The sequence below is a fragment of the Lolium rigidum genome, chromosome 4, assembly GCF_022539505.1.
Source record: "Lolium rigidum isolate FL_2022 chromosome 4, APGP_CSIRO_Lrig_0.1, whole genome shotgun sequence".
Taxonomy (NCBI): domain Eukaryota; kingdom Viridiplantae; phylum Streptophyta; class Magnoliopsida; order Poales; family Poaceae; genus Lolium; species Lolium rigidum.
The window spans coordinates 133,626,573-133,650,042 of NC_061511.1; the positions used below are offsets into that span (position 1 = coordinate 133,626,573).

A 23,470-nucleotide genomic window follows, 5' to 3' on the forward strand; every position below is an offset into this window, starting at 1 on the left:
GTTGACCTCCAATCGGAGGCTCCCTTGGCGGGAGGACGTGCGAGAGGGGGCAAACGACGCGGGGCGACGCGCTGAGCCGTTTGGTGGCGGCGCCGCCCGCTATTGGTCGCCGGAGCTCAGCCGACGGCGAGCTCAAGCGGCGGCCGGGGCAGGTGGTGCATGGCGGCGGAGCTACAGAGGGGGAGAGGGGAAGGCGAGGGCACCAGCAGGTGCAGAAGCTCACCCTGAGCGCCTTGGCGTGGTCGGCGACGGTCGGGGAGCCTCGCCGGCGACGAAATCGATGGCGGCAGGGCCGGCAGAGGGTTAGGGTTAGGTAGTTTCGTGGCCGCAAGAGAGCACGGGGAAGAGGGGAAATGGGCTAGGGCTTCCGGGGTGGCGGCGGCGAGCTACTTAAGAGCATCTCCAGCCGTGTCCCCCAAAGCTCCCCCAAAGGGATTTGGGGCGCGCCGGACAAAAAAACCGTTCCAGCCGCGTCCCCCAAAGCCCATTTTTGTCCGGCGCGCCCCCATACGGTGTCCGGCGCCCCGAGCCCATCCCCGTCCCACAGGGGACGCACCGGGCATGCCGGACACAACGAAAAGCGAGGCGGGGATTGGCGGGGCCGACCCGTCAGCGGCATAGTTAATTTTAACCTAACCGTCGCCTACCTCGCGACGGAAGTTATTCGCACGCAGTGCATCTTTGCCTTAATGGCGACGGAGGGGCAGGCGAGACGTCTTGTCGGTGCTGCGCAGCCTCCACGCGTCACCGGCGTTCGCACGCCACCGCCCGTTCCCGCGCGATCTTCCCGCCTCTTCTCGCCTGTTCCCGCGCTTTCTTCCCGATGCCGGCTTCTATAAAAGGTCTCCCGGCTCAACGGTAGCCACCACACCCCGCCGGCAACAAACACAGCCCTCGTCGCTCCACCGCCGTCTCCTCCACCACCAGTGGCAATGGCGAACCGCCCAGGCGCTGGCCAGTCCCCTCCACCGCTGTCTCCTCCACTCCCGGACTCGCAGTTCGGCATCGACGTCGCCGCCCGGGAAGAGCGGTGGCGCGCACACCGTCAGCAGCAGCGGGAGGCAATGCAGCAGCAGGCCCGCCAGCAGCGGGAGGCGGCGCAGGCGGCGGATCTGGCGGCGTTCTGCGCCCATGGCCCCGCTGCCGGCGAGGCCGCGGCGGCGGCAGCGTGGCGAGGAGCGGCGAGGACGCCACCGTTGCGGCGTCTGACGCCTCGATGAGACAGGAGGCGCGACGGTGCCGGTACCGGGCGGAGATGGAGCAGCGGTGGGCTGACGAGCGTCAGCGCGGTGAGCGGGAGGCGCTGTACCGTGAACGGCGGGAGTCGATAGAGCACCGGCGGCGGGAGTCGATCGAGCGCCAGCGGCGGGAGTCGGCGGAGGAGCGTCATCAGCGGGAGGCGGCGCTGAGGGCGTTATGGGGGAGGCGGGCGGACCAGTTGGCGGCGGAGGACGCCGTGTTGGCGGCGGCGATGATGGAGGCTCCAACAGATGTGGAGGAGGAGGCGCCAATGGAGGAGGAGGAGGCCGAGGCGGAGGAGACCGAGGTGGAGGACGACGACGACGAGTTCGAGTGGTCCGACGACGACGGGCCGCACCCGGACGAGACGGCCGATCAGCAACGCGCGCTCGTCGAGTCCTTCGAGTCGGAGAAGAAGATCCAGGACGACGCCCGTGCCCGCGAAGAGGCGCAGATTCGTCGCGCCGTCGAGCTCTCCCTCCAGGCGGCCCAGCAGGGGAGGGCGGAGGAGGACGCGCGGCGGGAGCGGCACCGTCTGGCCACCGCCGAACGCAAGGAGAGGAGGTGCGCGCAGGAGGAGCTGCGGCGTAGGGGAGGCGACGACGGGGTGGGGCCGTTGAACGCACCGTCGGGCGGTCAGTAGTCTAGGTTTAGATGAAATCTAGCTGTTTTCATTCAAACTTTGTAATATATAATCAAAATTGAATGAAAACCTTTATTTTCGTGCACCAATATTCATTTGGGGGCTGCGTTTGGGGGAAGCGGCTGGGGAGCGACGTCCCCCAAAGGCGGCACGAACAAAACACGTCCCCCAAACGCTCAATCCATCGCGGTTTGGGGGACGGTTTGGGGGACGCGGCTGGAGATGCTCTAAGGGTCGCTGGGGGCGGCGGGATGCATCGGGGCCGCCGGAGCCATCGGGTGGCCGGCGTGCGGCCACCTCCTGCTTGGAACGGCGGGGAAGAACCGCCATTTTACGAAAACCCCCTCAGAAAGAATGTTGGGCTGGTGGTGGGGTGTGGCTGGGCCGTCTGTGCCTGGTTGGGCTGCGGCTAGTGAGGGAAGAAGAGAGGGAGAGGTGGGCTGCGCCCAGGGAGAGAGAGGAGAGGCTCTCTCTCTATTTTCTATTTTCTGGTTTTTATTTCTCATTTCAAAATCAATTTTCAAATCTATTTGAATTTTGTTTGAAACTCAATTTTTCCAGAGAAGTAGTAAACACACATGTACTTGTTGAATGACAACAAAACCATGTTATCTATTTTGAAAAACTTGCAAGATTTGAATGAGAAAGAGATATAGAAGAATTTGCATAATTGTTAGGGTTTGATGCAAATTTTACTCAAATGCAAACTACATGCATGAGATGCACATGATCACTCATTTATTTATAAACACAAGGTTGGGATGTTACAGAGTGGCTCCCCTCCGTGGACACCGACCTTGTTCAGTGGTGGTCCTCCTTGACTTTCCCCTTGGGGTTGAGGCGGGACCTTTGGACGGCGGTTATCCTTGTCTTCTGGTGCATCTGGAGGCACCGAAATGAGGTGGTGTTCAACGGCGCGACACCGGAGGCTCGAGCGATTAGGGGTAGGATCAAGGAGGAGTCCCTCATTTGGCGTCTAGCTAGGTTGTTCTGCTCCGAGTCTTTCGGCTTTCCCGACCCCTTTCCTTTCTCGTGGAGGGACGGAGATTAGACTTTGCTCGGGGAGCTTTCACCCATGTTGAAAGCACGAACGTTGTAGTGTGAGCCTTCTGGCTTTTCTTCTATGTGATCAATACACCTCCCGGGGTGTATTCTCGAAAAATGTCTTCCTCACCGGGCTATGTTGCGATTCCTCGCTGCCCGGTGATTTTCGATGGCGTGAATTATCCTGATTTCGCTGCCTTCATGCGCGTCCACATGCGCAGTCTTCGTCTTTGGGGTGTGCTTTCTGGCGTGGTCTCCTGTCCTCCGCACCCCGTTGCTCCTACGGTGCCCGTTGCCCTTGCCCCTGATGCTACTCAGGCGGATAAGGATGCAGCCAAGAGTGTTGATGATACTGCTCTGGCTGATTATGACCGGAAGGTCCAGGACCACTCTACTTCCCTTGCGACTTACCGGCTGGATCTGACTGACTACACTCAGTGGATAGATGAGGATGCTCGTGCTGCTGCTGTTCTCACCTCCAGTGTTCTGCCTCAGTATGCTGCTGAGTTCATGGGTCTTTCCACTGCTGCTGCTCGGTGAGCTTTTCTTCGTCAGCGCTATTGTTATCGCCGGATTTTAACCAAATCAGGAGATGGGCCGTGATTGAGATGGGCTTAGAGGATATGCACGGAAAATATTTCTCAATCGACCTTATACGAGAGTCTGGGCTAGATTGCCCGTGTATCTGTACATTATGGTAGATTTAGAATTAAGAGATAGAGTTAGTTCGTACGAAGTTAGGTTTATTCCAAAAATAGAAAGTCCACGGACTATAAATATGTACCTAGGGTTATTGAGAAAGGAGGACGATCACGTTCACAACAAACCAATCTAGGCGCATCGCCACCCCTTGTTTCGAGGGTTTCTTCCGGGTAAGCTCCATGCTGCCTAGATCGCATCTCGCGATCTAGGCAGTATCAGTTTATTCGCTGTTTTGTATTGCTCGTGCTGAAGCCTTTTTGATGGAGAGTAATACTGTTATCGTGGATGTCTTGGGGCTAATATTGCTACTTTTCTAATACGTATACTTAGTTATGCTGCCCCTAGATATCTAGCCGCCCTTGCATCTATCTTAGGTGTAAGGGCAGCATCTTGCTTAATCTTTGTTTAGTAGATTCGATCTGTTATAGTTGTTCCTTGTTCTCCAAGGATCAGTTTGATATCCGCATGGTTAGGCCTTGCAAACGAGTTGAATGATCCAGTAGTGCGTAAGGTACGGTTTGCCGATCCTAGAGGAGTTGTTCCGGGAATCAACTCTATGTTGGTTTTTAGGCCTTTTCTAGGGCTAGTTTTCTGTTATCTTTCGTATCTGCCAGGCTCAACCACGAGTAGGAAGTTTCGGTTATGCGGTGAAAACCCTAAACTGTCGTAGATTGATTTAACTTGGTATTGATCAAGCAGGACCCCCATGTTATCATAGATCCAATACGAATCATGAGTCGATCGGCTCCTTGAGCCGATTCACAGGGTAACCTGAGAGCCGATCGAGGCTCGAATTTAATGTTTACGTGTCTGCCATGCAGGAAACTAATCGAAGCAATCCATCACCTTCCTGACCAGGTATAGGTCAGGTGGCACGCCCTCGCACCAGCCAGGACGTGTGTCGGAGTTTTGCGGGCCGTTGCCCGAGGGACCAGGGCCCACCAGTAGTTCTGGGAGCCTCCCGGCTCTTCGTGTTGCTCGTCGCTGCTCGCCGGTGGGTTTTGGCAGGCAACACATTCTGGCATGCCCGGTGGGACCTTCTACAACAACTGTGTCAACATCTGCAGCTGAGATGGCAGAGGAAGCACCAATCACATACGAAGAGCTGCCTGAGGAATTCAAGAAGAAGTATGATGAGCTTAAAGCTCTCTTCGAAGCCGATCTCATCGGCTCTTTCGAGAGGACCCGTAAACATGGCATTAGGTCGAAAGGGTTCTCACCCGAAGGCGCTCTCGATGAAGTAGATCTGTCTCTCCCATCAGAGGAACGCACCAGAGCTCTGCGCCAGGAAGTTAATTACATGGTGGCTCATTCTCTACACCGTCATTATGAGAGCCTGGTGAATGCTTTCGAGCGCGTTGCTGTGCGCGTGGTGCAGGAAATCATGAAGCATCAGTACTCTCCGTCAGGACCTGCCCTAGGGACTCACCAGGGAGAGATACCGTTCCAAACCAGACCGCAGCTGGCATTCTCGCTTGCAGCTCCGGAGCCGCCGGGTTCACCGTCATACGTCGTCTACAAGATTGGAGGCGATCCTGGTGATTACCAGTTCCTGCATGAACCGCCTAAAGAAATCCCGCATGGATACGTGTGCACGTACGTGCCAGACTGCACTAACTTGGCGCGCACGAACCAGATTGCAGCTGGAGGGATTTCCGGAGCAGCAGGAGGAATCTCTGGAGTGGACGCCGATAAACAGGCGTGGCTAGCTAAGTATGCCACCGGAACGAGTCAGGAAAGCTCAGCCCCTGCAGCTCATACAGTGGAACAAATCGGTACAATCTTGAGAGACCGGTTCGGCATCGTGCCAAAGAGGAGAACAATCGGCTATTCCAAGCCGTACCCCAACGAATATGATGCGATTCCGCTGCCGCCCAAGTATCGGCTCCCCGAGTTCTCAAAGTTCAATGGATCGAGAGGGTCTAGCTCAATTGAGCATGTGAGTCGGTATTTGGCACAGTTGGGCATGATTTCAGCATCAGACCCGTTGCGTGTGAGGTTTTTCGCACAATCTCTCACAGGACCAGCTTTTGGGTGGTACACCTCGTTGCCACCAGATTCAGTGCGGACGTGGAAGCAACTGGAAGAGTGTAACATCCCAAAAATTCAAAACAAAACAAATGAATTTCCCTAGTTCCAAATTTTGGAACTAACAAAAACTTTTATTAAATTAAGTGTGATACATAGTGATCTTGCTTAATTCTTGTGCTATTGCCATGATTGCTTGTTAAAGTATTTAGAAATGACCTTAAACCCTAAACCTCACCTCTCTTTTCATCACCCAAGTTAAAATAAAATAAAAAGAAATTTAAATAAGAAAAAGGCATATGTGCCTATGGCTATATTTATAAAACCTTACCCTAATCTTTTCTACTTGCTTAGAGGTTTGGAAAACCTTCATACACCTTACCTAGTACTTATCAAACCAATTTCAAGTGGTTTCCAAAGAAATTAAAAAGAAACTAAAAATGCCATAGAGGCATATGAGAGTAAAATAGCAAATATGTGAATTTAAGAATCTTGACCCTAATACATGTTGTGAATGGTGGGATCACTCCTATATACCATTTCAACACTCAACACCACCAATTGGGTCAAGCCAAGTCAAATTAAAACTCAAATGCAACATATGCATAGAGGCATATGTGGCACATAGCCATTTCACCAAACTTTGACCTATGACTTTAAACCTTGACCAAATGAGGGGAAACCATCCCTCAACCTAATATAACACTAAATTGACCCCAACCCATGTCCAAGTAAAGCAAGGTCAACCAATTACAAGAATAATGAAAAGTGACACATCACCTCTTATGTGTTATGGCCATTTTTACAAATCTTTGAGCAAGACCATTTGAATTGGTTTCAATGGTCTTAAAATGTTTCTAAACTAATAAGAACCACATTAGAGTCAAGAAAAGTCAAATCAAATGGAGAGAATTCAAATGGTGAGATAATTCCATTTTTCACTCACATACACATAAGACCAATTTTGCAAATCTTCACCAAAGGCCACCATTGCTTGATCTCTTGCTTGTAGAATGTTTATATATGATAAACAAACACAATTGCATCAAAGAAACCCAAATCAAAGCAAAGAAGAATTCAAATGCAACTTATATATGATAATGGTCATTTGGCCATTTTATATTATCTTACCCACTTTGAGCTCTTCTATTAAGAGATTCTTAAACCAAACCCTAACAACTCTTTGCACCTCATCCAAGACCTCATCAAGATGAACATTTTTCGTGTTGACCACTTTGACCAGAGAGTTGACCATTGCTTAATACAAGAGTGCAAAGTGGCAACATTGAAACAAATTCTAGATTCCCTCCACTTTTCGAAACTTCACAAATCTTGCCCAAAACCCAAACCAATGCCACCATTTGCTGCCAAATATCATTTGTAGCTCATCCATGAAGAGACCTAGCAAAATTTACCCACACATGAGGTTTTTACATAAGGATTCACTTTTTACATAAAGGTACACCCACTCCTACCAACTATGTACCCCTCTCTTTTTCTATCTTTTGAGCTCAGCCATAGTACCTTGTACCACACCAACAACCATGACATCAGTTCACCTTGACATCATCCACATGTACCAAGACAAGCCAAGTACATAGCCTATGTCACACCTACTTTTTCATAAATCAAATGTGACCACCCTAGGCCTCTCTCACCGTGCACACCATGTCTAGGAGACCTCTCTCACTCCCCTGAACACCATAACACCAGAGTTGACCCAAGCAATACACTTGCACACCTCAATGCCTCACCATGTCACTCCCATGGTCACCACCGTGTCAATACCTACCCCGGACATTTTCCCTCCCTTTCACCATGTCACATCAATTGCCCTTGACCCTTTACACCTGCTAGACACTACCATGGGACAAGGAGAGCAAATAGTGGACTAAAACCATCCATGCCAAGTACTTGGTCACCAGCCCGTGGACACCTCCCTCTCCTCGCCTGCACACCGCGTTCCAGCACGTCACCCTGCGCCACCAGCTCCCTCTCGGTCCCGCACAACTGCCAGACACGGCCGTTGGCCCGCGCGCGCGCCAGGACAACGACGCGACGCGACGCCCTTGAAGGACGCCGACGTCGGCATTGACCCTGTGCGCCCTGCACATGACGCCATCAACCGCGCCACTACTCACGCGTCATCACCTACCAATGAGCTCCCTCCTGACGCAGCAGCAGTGCCGGAGACGCCCGTGCCCGCCGTGCACCGTGACGTCGTGGCCATGCCGACCACGTCGCGCCCCACTCCTCCAGCCACTATATAAACGCCCCCTCGCCTCTGGACTTCACCACACCACCCAGAAGCTCACCTCTCTCGCCCCTAGCCTTCCTCTCTCGCTCCCATCGCCACCAACCGGAGCCCGAAGCTTGCCGGAGAGCACACCACCGCCGCCCCATTTTCTCACTCCCTCAGCCTCCACCACCTACACCGATTAGAAGCCCTGGAAAATCCTAGCCGAATGCAACAAACCTCGCCGCAAACCGTGCCCGGAGGTGAGCAGGAGAGCGGTCGGAAGTTCGCCGGCGTCGGGAGGGAGACGACGGCCCAGTGCCGTTAGATCCCGATCCGATGATCCGCGCGCCCCGCGCGAGCCCGACGTGCATGCGCCATGCACGCCAGGCCCGGGCAGCAACTGGGCCGGCCCAACTTCTTCCCGCCCCCTTCTCGAATTCAAACTTCGTTTAATTTTTTTCCCTTTAATTTGCTTACAGATACTTTGCTAGATTTTGAATATCTTAAATTGTACAAATCCAAATTTAGTGATTCAAAATGTTTTGGAAAGCTCATGAAAGTACCTAGCTAATCACACTGCATTCAATTCAAAATTCTTCGTAGATCCTCTACAATAAAAATAACAATTCAGTAACTTTTCAAACTTCAAATAAATCTTAAAAATCAACCATAAACTATTTTGAGGTGGTTCCACCTCTCATAAATCACATTTGATGTTGTCTAGTTTATTATGTAATAAAATACTATAGTTGTTTCATATGATCATGGGCTAGAGCAAAGTATTGGCTATGTAGTCAAAATCTAGCCCATTTAAACTATTTCAAAATTAGGGTTTCAAATCTATGAGGTGTAGCACCTCATTTAAATCATTTTCCCAAGTGGTATAAAGTAATGTGATGACCTCTATTGCTTGGTCTCATATATGCTCACTTGTGGATATTAAATCAAATAGGATTTAAATTGCATGAGGTATGGAACCTCATTTAAATCATGTTTCTCAAATGGTAAATGTGAAGTATTGACCATGGTCAAGACCATGGTCAACATGATCTCACCTTTATGAATTGAGGAAATTAAATCTTAACAATGTTCAATGAGAGGAAATTATTTCTCCCAAACTAAAGAGAAACCCTAATCCACATTTCAATAAGGGGAGTTGTTTTCCAAAACCTAAGAAGAAACCTTAGTCTAAGTTTGAATAATGTTTGTGATGATAATAGATCATCTTGAGTGAGCCAATAAGGCTAAGTAACCATTTAATATTTGTTTGGTGATTGTTACCCTCGTATTCGTTTATAGACGCTAGCACCGGAGACTATCAGGAGGAGGAGGTTTTCTACCAAGAGGAAGGAAAAGAGAACTTTGACCACCACCTCAACCAAGGCAAGCTAATATTCTTGCAAGCTAATATTCTTGCAAGCTAATATTCTTGCAAGCTAATATTCTTGCAAGCTATTACCAATGCAAGCTAGACTAATGCAAACTATTTTGGTTGCAAGTTTATATTCTTGCCAAGTGCAAAGCTCTACAAGAGCAAGGCACCATTACATTTTACTTTATGAACCTATCCCAAGTTTTTACTTTACAAGCTTTACTTGATTTTATTTATCAAAGTTACTTTTTGATTTATGATTCACTTGGTTGAATTATAGAGTAGTACAAGAGCATCACACTTAGCCTAGCAAGCTCCAAGATACTTAGCACCCCTCCTAACTAGTGGCTAGTGCTCAATATTAAAAGTGACTACTCTATTTGGGAACTTGTGAATTGAAATGACTTTGAAAACCTTGGAATGATGAGTCATTCTATTGAGAGATTTTGAAGGTGAATATAAGCTGGTGAATGACTTGGTGAATTTTACAAAAACCGATGGTTGGGTTCGGATGCGATACCATTCCAATTTTACAAGTACCCCCACAATACCTGAATCTGGGTAAGGCTTAGCTGGAAACTTATGTATTTTAGTATGGGTTCCTCTCGAACAAGCGTCATAGGGGTTATGCCGAGGCTGCCTCCGTACCGGTGAAGTGATGTGAAATGACGTGAAATGAGGTGAATGTCCGGCCCAAGCCTCGTGCGGTTCCCGTGGCGACCGTCTGTCTTCACCTGGGAGGCCAAGCTCATGGGGAGAGGTGCCTATACTAGGATATGTAAATGAAAGGTTAGGATTGGTAGTTCGCGTACTGCGTACGATAAATCAGGGCCGATTACCCACGACGAACTATTGCAATTGTTGTGGCACAAGTGTACAACCTCTGCAGAGTTTAACCTATTCGAATAGCCGCGTCCGCGGTTATGGACAGTTGGAAAGGCCATACTGTTCCGTCATCAGAACTTTTCCAAAAATATGAATGGTGACTTGTGACTTGAGTTTGAAAGGTGACTTTGACTTTGAATCACGACTGAGTTGTGGGAATGACACTAATGTTCCCACCTGAGTAAGTTAGGCAAATGAAGAGGTTTTGTTTACTAAAGTGCTTATGAAATAAAACTGGCTTTATGCAAATGAAACTAGAGCTTAGAACCCCCTTATTATAGTTGATACTACTTACATTAGTATTAGTTTGCGAGTACTTTAAAGTACTCACGGCTGTGTCCCTGGCTATTCAAATGGCCAGACTATGAAGAAGAGTACCGGAACCCGGAAGAAGGACAGCAGGACGTCTACGACAACTAGGATCACTCCTGACGTCAACAGTTGCCTGTGGAATAGATGGACTACTACTACGCTACGTCGCTTCCGCTATGTGTTTTGTAATTGATCAATAGATCAACTAGTATTGTAATGAGACTGGATCATGTGATCCCTTGTTGTAAGACAATTATGCGTTGTAATGAATGATGTGTTGTGATATTAATCTATTATGTCTCGCAAAAACAATATTCCTGGGATTGCGATGAATGGCATAATAGGCATCTGGACTTAAAAATCCGGGTGTTGACAAGTTGGTATCAGAGCCATTGTTGACCTTAGGATACCCTAGTTAGAATGGACGTCTGCAAAACTTAGTTTCAAAAACCAAAGAAGTGAATATTTGTGAAAAAGTTATTCTCACTCTTACCCTTGAAATCTTTTTCAAAATGAGAAATTCATGCTCTACTTTTTCTTTGTAGCACTATCTAAAATTTGGCACACTTGAATACTTCTCTAATTTACTCCTCCTCTTTGTTCATAGATGGAATACAAATGGGAGTGCTATCAGCTTGGTCACGGAGGAGAACTGAGGTTCGAAAAGGATTTGAAGCAACTAGTGGAATATCTAGGATACCCGTATCCCGAGTTCTTCGGAATACCCCGCAACAATCACTCCGGAGAACCCCCTCGGTGGGAAGTTTCAAGCGATCTACGAAGAAAGCTTGGAGCCCGGTATGGGAAACCATCCGGTTTTTACGTAACGGGAAACACTTGGAAGGAAGGACTAGTCGAGCTATGCATGAAGCAATTGCCCGTGCCGTGTGGACAAAATGAGAACAAGATCAAGAACACTCGCTTCATCTACTACCCAAGACATGACTCCATGGGAAGATCGATGACCATGCCACCACACCCGGAGATGAACCACTATGTAGCACATCAGGACTTCAGGCTGTACAAAACCCGCAGGGATTTGGACAACGCCCTAGCCTCTCGCCAAGCACATCACCCGTGAAGACGAAGAATCCACCCTGAAGAGTAGTATCACCCCAGCACTTAAGTAGGTGTGAGTTGTATCAGGATTCCCTTGTATCGTAGAACGAATGAATGGTTCTTCAAACCAACGGTGTGTTAACTTTGTAATGTATGATGCTTGGTATGAATGAAAAAGTGTTGTTGGTTTTTACCTCCGCAACACTACTCAAATTTTCAAGTTATGAACTTTTTAAACCGTAACAAAACAAACCTTAGAAATTTCCCTCTTATCTTATCATCTACCTCAATGATTCAGATGGCCCCACCAACCCGCAACGCCACCCAAGACGCCCTGATGCAGATGCTACAGATGATGATGGCTGACCGGGAAGCCGAGAGAGTTGAACGCCAAGCCAACATTGCTGCACTGCAGCAGCTTGCTCAGAACAACAACGGCCATGGAAACCACGACCACCCGGGGTCAAAGTTGAAGAACTTTCAGAACACCAACCCACCCATGTTCAACAAGACTGAAGAGCCCCTAGATGCTGATGGCTGGCTCCAGACAATGGAGAACAACCTAGAAGTTGCGGGAGTAGAAGCCGCGAGAGAAAGTACTTGTTCGCCACCCACTATCTGTCAGGACCTGCACGAGCCTGGTGGACAAGCGCCCGCGCAATGAATGCCTGGACAAATGATGACCTGGGAAGACTTCAAGCTGAAGTTTAGCAAGTACCATGTGCCCCAAGGACTGATCAAGAAAATGAGAGACGAGTTCCGGGAACTCAAACAAGGAAGGATGTCCGTGGTGGAATACCGCGACATGTTTCTTACTCTGTCAAGGTACGCCCCGGATGAGACCAACACCAACGAGAAGAGAAAGGAAAGATTTCTGAACGGACTACATGACGAGATGCAAACTGTGTTAGTGAACATTCCGTTCGCTGACCTCGAAGCCCTAGTAGACTCAGCCATTCAGATGGAAGGGAAGCTGCATCAAGCCAACGAGAACCGCAAGAGAAGAATGATGAACCAGAATGGGCCCAACAATGCCCAGAAGCACCGCAACAACTCCTCTGGAGGATTCACCCCAAGATACAACAAGCCAACCACTCAGAATTATCGCCCCAACTACACCAACAACAACGGAGGACCCCCGAAGCCCGGAGGCAACAACAACAACAATCACAACAACAACACCCACCCCAACGGTAACAACAACAACCCCAATACTGCCCCAAGGACTGGAAGCAACGCTGTTCCTGTCACTCCCAAAGACAAGTCAACTGTGAACTGCTATGAATGTGGAGTTGTGGGTCACTACTCCAATGAGTTCCCCAAGAAGCTTGCCAAGATAGCCGCCAATACCGCTGCACCTGCTCAGCAACAACGCCGCTTTGCCGGAAGAAGGAACCAGAACAACAACAACGGCCGTCTCTACCACATGACTGCCACTGAAGCTCAGGAAGCACCCCAGACCATGCCAAGTATGTCCTCCTGTTAATAAAATGCTCAATCTCTCTTAGGAACCTAACTTTTCTTAAAATCTCGGGACGAGATTTGTTTAAGGGGGAAGGGTTTGTAACATCCCAAAAATTCAAAACAAAACAAATGAATTTCCCTAGTTCCAAATTTTGGAACTAACAAAAACTTTTATTAAATTAAGTGTGATACATAGTGATCTTGCTTAATTCTTGTGCTATTGCCATGATTGCTTGTTAAAGTATTTAGAAATGACCTTAAACCCTAAACCTCACCTCTCTTTTCATCACCCAAGTTAAAATAAAATAAAAAGAAATTTAAATAAGAAAAAGGCATATGTGCCTATGGCTATATTTATAAAACCTTACCCTAATCTTTTCTACTTGCTTAGAGGTTTGGAAAACCTTCATACACCTTACCTAGTACTTATCAAACCAATTTCAAGTGGTTTCCAAAGAAATTAAAAAGAAACTAAAAATGCCATAGAGGCATATGAGAGTAAAATAGCAAATATGTGAATTTAAGAATCTTGACCCTAATACATGTTGTGAATGGTGGGATCACTCCTATATACCATTTCAACACTCAACACCACCAATTGGGTCAAGCCAAGTCAAATTAAAACTCAAATGCAACATATGCATAGAGGCATATGTGGCACATAGCCATTTCACCAAACTTTGACCTATGACTTTAAACCTTGACCAAATGAGGGGAAACCATCCCTCAACCTAATATAACACTAAATTGACCCCAACCCATGTCCAAGTAAAGCAAGGTCAACAAATTACAAGAATAATGAAAAGTGACACATCACCTCTTATGTGTTATGGCCATTTTTACAAATCTTTGAGCAAGACCATTTGAATTGGTTTCAATGGTCTTAAAATGTTTATAAACTAATAAGAACCACATTAGAGTCAAGAAAAGTCAAATCAAATGGAGAGAATTCAAATGGTGAGATAATTCCATTTTTCACTCACATACATATAAGACCAATTTTGCAAATCTTTACCAAAGGCCACCATTGCTTGATCTCTTGCTTGTAGAATGTTTATATATGATAAACAAACACAATTGCATCAAAGAAACCCAAATCAAAGCAAAGAAGAATTCAAATGCAACTTATATATGATAATGGTCATTTGGCCATTTTATATTATCTTACCCACTTTGAGCTCTTCTATTAAGAGATTCTTAAACCAAACCCTAACAAATCTTTGCACCTCATCTAAGACCTCATCAAGATGAACATTTTTCGTGTTGACCACTTTGACCAGAGAGTTGACCATTGCTTAATACAAGAGTGCAAAGTGGCAACATTGAAACAAATTCTAGATTCCCTCCACTTTTCGAAACTTCACAAATCTTGCCCAAAACCCAAACCAATGCCACCATTTGCTGCCAAATATCATTTGTAGCTCATCCATGAAGAGACCTAGCAAAATTTACCCACACATGAGGTTTTTACATAAGGATTCACTTTTTACATAAAGGTACACCCACTCCTACCAATTATGTACCCCTCTCTTTTTCTATCTTTTGAGATCAGCCATAGTACCTTGTACCACACCAACAACCATGACATCAGTTCACCTTGACATCATCCACATGTACCAAGACAAGCCAAGTACATAGCCTATGTCACACCTACTTTTTCATAAATCAAATGTGACCACCCTAGGCCTCTCTCACCATGCACACCATGTCTAGGAGACCTCTCTCACTCCCCTGAACACCATAACACCAGAGTTGACCCAAGCAATACACTTGCACACCTCAATGCCTCACCATGTCACTCCCATGGTCACCACCGTGTCAATACCTACCCTGGACATTTTCCCTCCCTTTCACCATGTCACATCAATTGCCCTTGACCCTTTACACCTGCTAGACACTACCATGGGACAAGGAGAGCAAATAGTGGACTAAAACCATCCATGCCAAGTACTTGGTCACCAGCCCGTGGACACCTCCCTCTCCTCGCCTGCACACCGCGTTCCGGCCACGTCACCCTGCGCCACCAGCTCCCTCTCGGTCCCGCACAACTGCCAGACACGGCCGTTGGCCCGCGCGCGCGCCAGGACAACGACGCGACGAGACGCCCTTGAAGGACGCCGACGTCGGCATTGACCCTGTGCGCCCTGCACACGACGCCATCAACCGCGCCACTACTCACGCGTCATCACCTACCAATGAGCTCCCTCCTGACGCAGCAGCAGTGCCGGAGACGCCCGTGCCGCCGTGCACCGTGACGTCGTGGCCATGCCGACCACGTCGCGCCCCACGCCTCCAGCCACTATATAAACGCCCCCTCGCCTCTGGACTTCACCACACCACTCAGAAGCTCACCTCTCTCGCCCCTAGCCTTCCTCTCTCGCTCCCATCGCCACCAACCGGAGCCCGAAGCTTGCCGGAGAGCACACCACCGCCGCCCCATTTTCTCACTCCCTCAGCCTCCACCACCTAAACCGATTTGAAGCCCTGGAAAATCCTAGCCGAACGCAACAAACCTCGCCGCAAACCGTGCCCGGAGGTGAGCAGGAGAGCCGTCGGAAGTTCACCGACGTCGGGAGGGAGACGACGGCCCAGTGCCATCAGATCCCGATCCGACGATCCGCGCGCCCCGCGCGAGCCCGACGTGCATGCGCCATGCACGCCAGGCCCGGGCAGCAACTGGGCCGGCCCAACTTCTTCCCGCCCCCTTCTCGAATTCAAACTTCGTTTAATTTTTTTCCCTTTAATTTGCTTACAGATACTTTGCTAGATTTTGAATATCTTAAATTGTACAAATCCAAATTTAGTGATTCAAAATGTTTTGGAAAACTCATGAAAGTACCTAGCTAATCACACTGGATTCAATTCAAAATTCTTCGTAGATCCTCTACAATAAAAATAACAAATCAGTAACTTTTCAAACTTCAAATAAATCTTAAAAATCAACCATAAACTATTTTGAGGTGGTTCCACCTCTCATAAATCACATTTGATGTTGTCTAGTTTATTATGTAATAAAATACTATAGTTGTTTCATATGATCATGGGCTAGAGCAAAGTATTGGCTATGTAGTCAAAATCTAGCCCATTTAAACTATTTCAAAATTAGGGTTTCAAATCTATGAGGTGTAGCACCTCATTTAAATCATTTTCCCAAGTGGTATAAAGTAATGTGATGACCTCTATTGCTTGGTCTCATATATGCTCACTTGTGGATATTAAATCAAATAGGATTTAAATTGCATGAGGTATGGAACCTCATTTAAATCATGTTTCTCAAATGGTAAATGTGAAGTATTGACCATGGTCAAGACCATGGTCAACATGATCTCACCTTTATGAATTGAGGAAATTAAATCTTAACAATGTTCAATGAGAGGAAATTATTTCTCCCAAACTAAAGAGAAACCCTAATCCACATTTCAATAAGGGGAGTTGTTTTCCAAAACCTAAGAAGAAACCTTAGTCTAAGTTTGAATAATGTTCGTGATGATAATAGATCATCTTGAGTGAGTGATACGTCTCCGACGTATCGATAATTTCTTATGTTCCATGCCACATTATTGATGTTATCTACATGTTTTATGCACACTTTATGTCATATTCATGCATTTTCTGGAACTAACCTATTAACAAGATGCCGAAGTGCCGATTCTTTGTTTTCTGCTGTTTTTGGTTTCAGAAATCCTAGTAAGGAAATATTCTCGGAATTGGATGAAATCAAAGCCCGGGGGCCTATTTTTCCACGAAGCTTCCGGAAGTCCGAAGGAGAGACGAAGAGGGGCCACGAGGGGGCCACACCCTAGGGCGGCGCGGCCCCCCCTTGGCCGCGCGGCCCTGTGGTGTGGGGCCCCCGTGCCGCCTCTTGACCTGCCCTTCCGCCTACAAATAGCCTCCGTGACGAAACCCCCATTACCGAGAGCCACGATACGGAAAACCTTCCCGGAGACGCCGCCAACGCCGATCCCATCTCGGGGGATCCAGGAGATCGCCTCCGGCACCTCGCCGGAGAGGGGAATCATCTCCCGGAGGACTCTACGCTGCCATGGTCGCCTCCGGTGTGATGTGTGAGTAGTCTACCCCTGGACTATGGGTCCATAGCGGTAGCTAGATGGTTGTCTTCTCCCCATTGTGCTATCATTGTCGGATCTTGTGAGCTGCCTATCATGATCAAGATCATCTATATGTAATTCTATATGTTGCGTTTGTTGGGATCCGATGAATAGAGAATACTTGTTATGTTGATTATCAAAGTTATACCTATGTGTTATTTATGATCTTGCATGCTCTCCGTTACTAGTAGATGCTCCGGCCAAGTAGATGCTTGTAACTCCAAGAGGGAGTACTTATGCTCGATAGTGGGTTCATGCTGCATTGACACACGGGACGATGACGAGAAAGTTCTAAGGTTGTGTTGTGTTGTTGCCACTAGGGATAAAACATTGATGCTATGTCTAAGGATGTAGTTGTTGATTACATTACGCACCATACTTAATGCAATTGTCTGTTGCTTTGCAACTTAATACTGGAAGGGGTTCGGATGATAACCCGAAGGTGGACTTTTTAGGCATAGATGCGGTTGGATGGCGGTCTATGTACTTTGTCGTAATGCCCAATTAAATCTCACAATACTCATCATGATATGTATGTGCATGGTCATGCTCTCTTTATTTGTCAATTGCCCAAGCTGTAATTTGTTCACCCAACATGTTGTTTGTCTTATGGGAGAGACACCTCTAGTGAGCTGTGGACCCCGGTCCAATTCTCTTTACTTGAAATACAATCTACTTGCAATACTTGTTCTACTCGTTTTCTACGCAAACAATCATCTTCCACACAATACGGTTAATCCTTTGTTACGGCAAGCCGGTGAGATTGACAACCTCAGCTGTTTCGTTGGGGCAAAGTACTTTGGTTGTGTTGTGCGGGTTCCACGTTGGCGCCGGAATCCCGGTGTTGCGCCGCACTACATCCCGCCGCCATCAACCTTCAACGTGCTTCTTGGCTCCTCCTGGTTCGATAAACCTTGGTTTCTTTACGAGGGAAAACTTGATGCTGTGCGCATCATACCTTCCTCTTGGGGTTCCCAACGAACGTGTGAGTTACACGCCATCAAGCATATTTTTACGGCGCCGTTGCCGGGGAGATCAAGACACGCTGCAAGGGGAGTCTCCACTTCTCAATCTCTTTACTTTGTTTTTGTCTTGCTTAGTTTTATTTACTACTTTGTTTGCTGCACTAAATCAAAATACAAAAAAAAATTAGTTGCTAGTTTTACTTTATTTGCTATCTTGTTTGCTATATCGAAAACACAAAAAAATTAGTTTACTTGCATCTAGTTTGCTTTATTTACTGTCTTGCACTCTACACTAAAAATTCAAAAAATTAGTTACTTTTGCTACCATGTCTAGCTCTGAACCTGTTACTTCTTCGCCTGAAGAATTAGTCTTCACTTTTAAACAAGGGGATGAGGAGAGTTTTAAGGATGCCTGGTCTAGAATTTTTACTTCTTATCGTAAAACTGAACCTCAAATGACTCTAAGTTTGCTCCTTAGTAATTTTTATTTTGGTCTTATGGTTCGTTATAGATATGCTTTGGATACTTTAGTGGGAGGAGATTTCCTTCATTGCAATGGGGATCAAGCTTTTAATGCCATAAAGAAGTTGGTTGCATCACATGATTCAGCTAATAACTTTGATTCAGCCCTCACTAGCATATATAGTAGATTAAACAATCTCGAGATAAGTACATCTCGCTTGGATGATAACTATTGCCACGTTCGTAATCGTCTTGAACAAGTTTTAGTGAACTCTAAACTCTCATTGTGGGATCCTGTCTGTTAAAATTGTTATCGGTGATCGAACTCTCCATGCCTACTTGTGATATTATGTATGAATTTTGCCTTATGCACGAAAGTATTTATAAATCTTTGAAACTTTGGGGAGTTGATGAAGGAGGAGAAGAAATAACTCTCATTGATAACTCTACTATAATTCCTAAAGGAATAGCCGCAGGTGTGCATACAACCATTCTTGGAAGAACAATATCCATTGATTATCTTGTTATTGAAACAGGAAAAATCATACTCGGGAGATCCCTGCTGAAACTATTGGGAGCAGTCATTGATGTTGGAGAAGGCACTCTGAAATTCACCTCTATACCAGGGGGAAATCATATATTTCCTAAACCAAAGGGAAAGAAAAAAAACAAGAAAGGTAAGGGTAAAGCCCAGGGTAAGGTTGACACACCGTCTCTTGATAATACTTGATACACACTTTCTGCGCCTAGCTGAAAGGCGTTAAAGAAAAGCGCTTATGGGAGACAACCCATGTTTTTACCTACAGTACTTTGTTTTTATTTTGTGTCTTGGAAGTTGTTTACTACTGTAGCAACCTCTCCTTATCTTAGTTTTGTGTTTTGTTGTGCCAAGTTAAGCCGTTGATAGAAAAGTAAGTACTAGATTTGGATTACTGCACGAGTTCCAGATTTCTTTGCTGTCACGAATCTGGGTCCACCTCCCTGTAGGTAGCTCAGAAAATTAAGCCAATTTACTTGCATGATCCTCAGATATGTATGCAACTTTCATTCAATTTGGGCATTTTCATTTGAGCAAGTCTGGTGCCATTTTAAAATTCGTCAATACGAACTGTTCTGTTTTGACAGATTCTGCCTTTTATTTCGCATTGCCTCTTTTGCTATGTTGGATGAATTTCTTTGATCCACTAATGTCCAGTAGCATTATGCAATGTCCAGAAGTGTTAAGAATGATTGTGTCACCTCTGAATATGTTAATTTATATTGTGCACTAACCCTCTAATGAGTTGTTTCGAGTTTGGTGTGGAGGAAGTTTTCAAGGATCAAGAGAGGAGTATGATGCAACATGATCAAGGAGAGTGAAAGCTCTAAGCTTGGGGATGCCCCGGTGGTTCACCCCTGCATATATTAAGAAGACTCAAGCGTCTAAGCTTGGGGATGCCCAAGGCATCCCCTTCTTCATCGACAACATTATCAGGTTCCTCCCCTTAAACTATATTTTTATTCCATCACATCTTATGTGCTTTTTCTTGGAGCGTCGGTTTGTTTTTGTTTTTTTTTTGTTTTGTTTGAATAAAATGGATCCTAGCATTCACTTTATGGGAGAGAGACACGCTCCGCTGTAGCATATGGACAAGTATGTCCTTGGTTTCTACTCATAGTATTCATGGCGAAGTTTCTCCTTCGTTAAATTGTTATATGGTTGGAATTGGAAAATGATACATGTAGTAATTGCTATAAATGTCTTGGGTAATGTGATACTTGGCAATTGTTGTGCTCATGTTTAAGCTCTTGCATCATATGCTTTGCACCCATTAATGAAGAAATACATAGAGCATGCTAAAATTTGGTTTGCATATTTGGTTTCTCTAAGGTCTAGATAATTTCTAGTATTGAGTTTGAACAACAAGGAAGACGGTGTAGAGTCTTATAATGTTTTCAATATGTCTTTTATGTGAGTTTTGCTGCACCGGTTCATCCTTGTGTTTGTTTCAAATAAGCCTTGCTAGCCTAAACCTTGTATCGAGAGGGAATACTTCTCATGCATCCAAAATACTTGAGCCAACCACTATGCCATTTGTGTCCACCATACCTACCTACTACATGGTATTTTCCGCCATTCCAAAGTAAATTGCTTGAGTGCTACCTTTAAAATTCCATCATTCACCTTTGCAATATATAGCTCATGGGACAAATAGCTTAAAAACTATTGTGGTATTGAATATGTAATTATGCACTTTATCTCTTATTAAGTTGCTTGTTGTGCGATAACCATGTTTACCGGGGACGCCATCAACTTTTCATTGTTGAATTTCATGTGAGTTGCTATGCATGTTCGTCTTGTCCGAAGTAAGGGCGATCTACACTAAGTTGAATGGTTTGAGCATGCATATTGTTAGAGAAGAACATTGGGCCGCTAACTAAAGCCATGATCCATGGTGGAAGTTTCAGTTTTGGACAAACATCCTCAAATCTCTAATGAGAAAAGAATTAATTGTTGTTGAATGCTTAAGCATTAAAAGAGGAGTCCATTATCTCGTTGTCTATGTTGTCCCGGTATGGATGTCTAAGTTGAGAATAATCAAAAGCGAGAAATCCAAATGCGAGCTTTCTCCTTAGACCTTTGTACAGGTGGCATAGAGGTACCCTTTGTGATACTTGGTGAAAGCATATGTATTGCGGTGATAATCCAGGTAGTCCAAGCTAATTAGGACAAGGTGCGGGCACTATTGGTACACTATGCATGAGGCTTGCAACTTATAAGATATAATTTACATAATGCATATGCTTTATTACTACCGTTGACAAAATTGTTTCATGTTTTCAAAATCAAAGCTCTAGCACAAATATAGCAATCGATGCTTTTCCTCTATGAGGATCATTCTTTTACTTTCAATGTTGAGTCAGTTCACCTATTTCTCTCCACCTCAAGAAGCAAACACTTGTGTGAACTGTGCATTGATTCCTACATACTTGCTTATTGCACTTATTATATTACTCTATGTTGACAATATCCATGAGATATATATGTTACAAGTTGAAAGCAACCGCTGAAACTTAATCTTCTTTTGTGTTGCTTCAATACCTTTACTTTGAATTATTCCTTTATGAGTTAACTCTTATGCAAGACTTATTGATGCTTGTCTTGAAGTGCTATTCATGAAAAGTCTTTGCTATATGATTCACTTGTTTACTCATGTCATATACATTGTTTTAATCGCTGCATTCACTACATATGCTTTACAAATAGTATGATCAAGATTATGATGGCATGTCACTCCAGAAATTATCTGTGTTATCGTTTTACCTGCTCGGGACGAGCAGAACTAAGCTTGGGGATGCTGATACGTCTCCGACGTATCGATAATTTCTTATGTTCCATGCCACATTATTGATGTTGTCTACATGTTTTATGCACACTTTATGTCATATTCGTGCATTTTCTGGAACTAACCTATTAACAAGATGCCGAAGTGCCGATTCTTGTTTTCTGCTGTTTTTGGTTTCGAAATCCTAGTAACGAAATATTCTCGGAATTGGACGAAATCAACGCCCAGGGTCCTATTTTGCCACGAAGCTTCCAGAAGTCCGAAGGAGAGACGAAGAGGGGCCACGAGGGGGCCACACCCTTGGCCGCGCGGCCCTGTGGTGTGGGGCCCCCGTGCCGCCTCTTGACCTGCCCTTCCGCCTACAAATAGCCTCCGTGACGAAACCCCCAGTACCGAGAGCCACGATACGGAAAACCTTCCAGAGACGCCGCCAACGCCGATCCCATCTCGGGGGATCCAGGAGATCGCCTCCGGCACCCTGCCGGAAAGGGGAATCATCTCCCGGAGGACTCTACGCCGCCATGGTTGCCTCCGGTGTGATGTGTGAGTAGTCTACCCCTGGACTATGGGTCCATAGCAGTAGCTAGATGGTTGTCTTCTCCCCATTGTGCTATCATTGTCGGATCTTGTGAGCTGCCTATCATGATCAAGATCATCTATATGTAATTCTATATGTTGCGTTTGTTGGGATCCGATGAATAGAGAATACTTGTTATGTTGATTATCAAAGTTATACCTATGTGTTATTTATGATCTTGCATGCTCTCCGTTACTAGTAGATGCTCCGGCCAAGTAGATGCTTGTAACTCCAAGAGGGAGTACTTATGCTCGATAGTGGGTTCATGCCCGCATTGACACCAGGACGAGTGACGAGAAAGTTCTAAGGTTGTGTTGTGTCTGTTGCCACTAGGGATAAAACATTGATGCTATGTCTAAGGATGTAGTTGTTGATTACATTACGCACCATACTTAATGCAATTGTCCGTTGCTTTGCAACTTAATACTGGAAGGGGTTCGGATGATAACTTCGAAGGTGGACTTTTTAGGCATAGATGCGGTTGGATGGCGGTCTATGTACTTTGTCGTAATGCCCAATTAAATCTCACAATACTCATCATGATATGTATGTGCATGGTCATGCTCTCTTTATTTGTCAATTGCCCAAGCTGTAATTTGTTCACCCAACATGCTGTTTGTCTTATGGGAGAGACACCTCTAGTGAACTGTGGACCCCGGTCCAATTCTCTTTACTGAAATACAATCTACTCGCAATACTTGTTCTACTCGTTTTCCGCAAACAATCATCTTCCACACAATACGGTTAATCCTTTGTTACGAGCAAGCCGGTGAGATTGACAACCTCACTCGTTTCGTTGGGGCAAAGTACTTTGGTTGTGTTGTGCGGGTTCCACGTTGGCGCCGGAATCCCCGGTGTTGCGCCGCACTACATCCCGCCGCCATCAACCTTCAACGTGCTTCTTGGCTCCTCCTGGTTCGATAAACCTTGGTTTCTTTCTGAGGGAAAACTTGCTGCTGTGCGCATCATACCTTCCTCTTGGGGTTCCCAACGAACGTGTGAGTTACACGCCATCAGTGAGCCAATAAGGCTAAGTAACCATTT

At 46.1% G+C, this 23,470-nt stretch overlaps 1 protein-coding gene across 1 annotated transcript in view; it reads right to left on the minus strand.

The window, feature by feature from the left end:
• Positions 1–23,470, minus strand: part of LOC124647528 — a 58,401-nt gene that overhangs the window by 6,551 nt on the left and 28,380 nt on the right. The window contains exon 3 of the mRNA XM_047187457.1: positions 1,195–1,212. Coding sequence (XP_047043413.1) covers positions 1,195–1,212 — 18 coding nt within the window. The remainder of the gene's footprint in view (positions 1–1,194; positions 1,213–23,470) is intronic.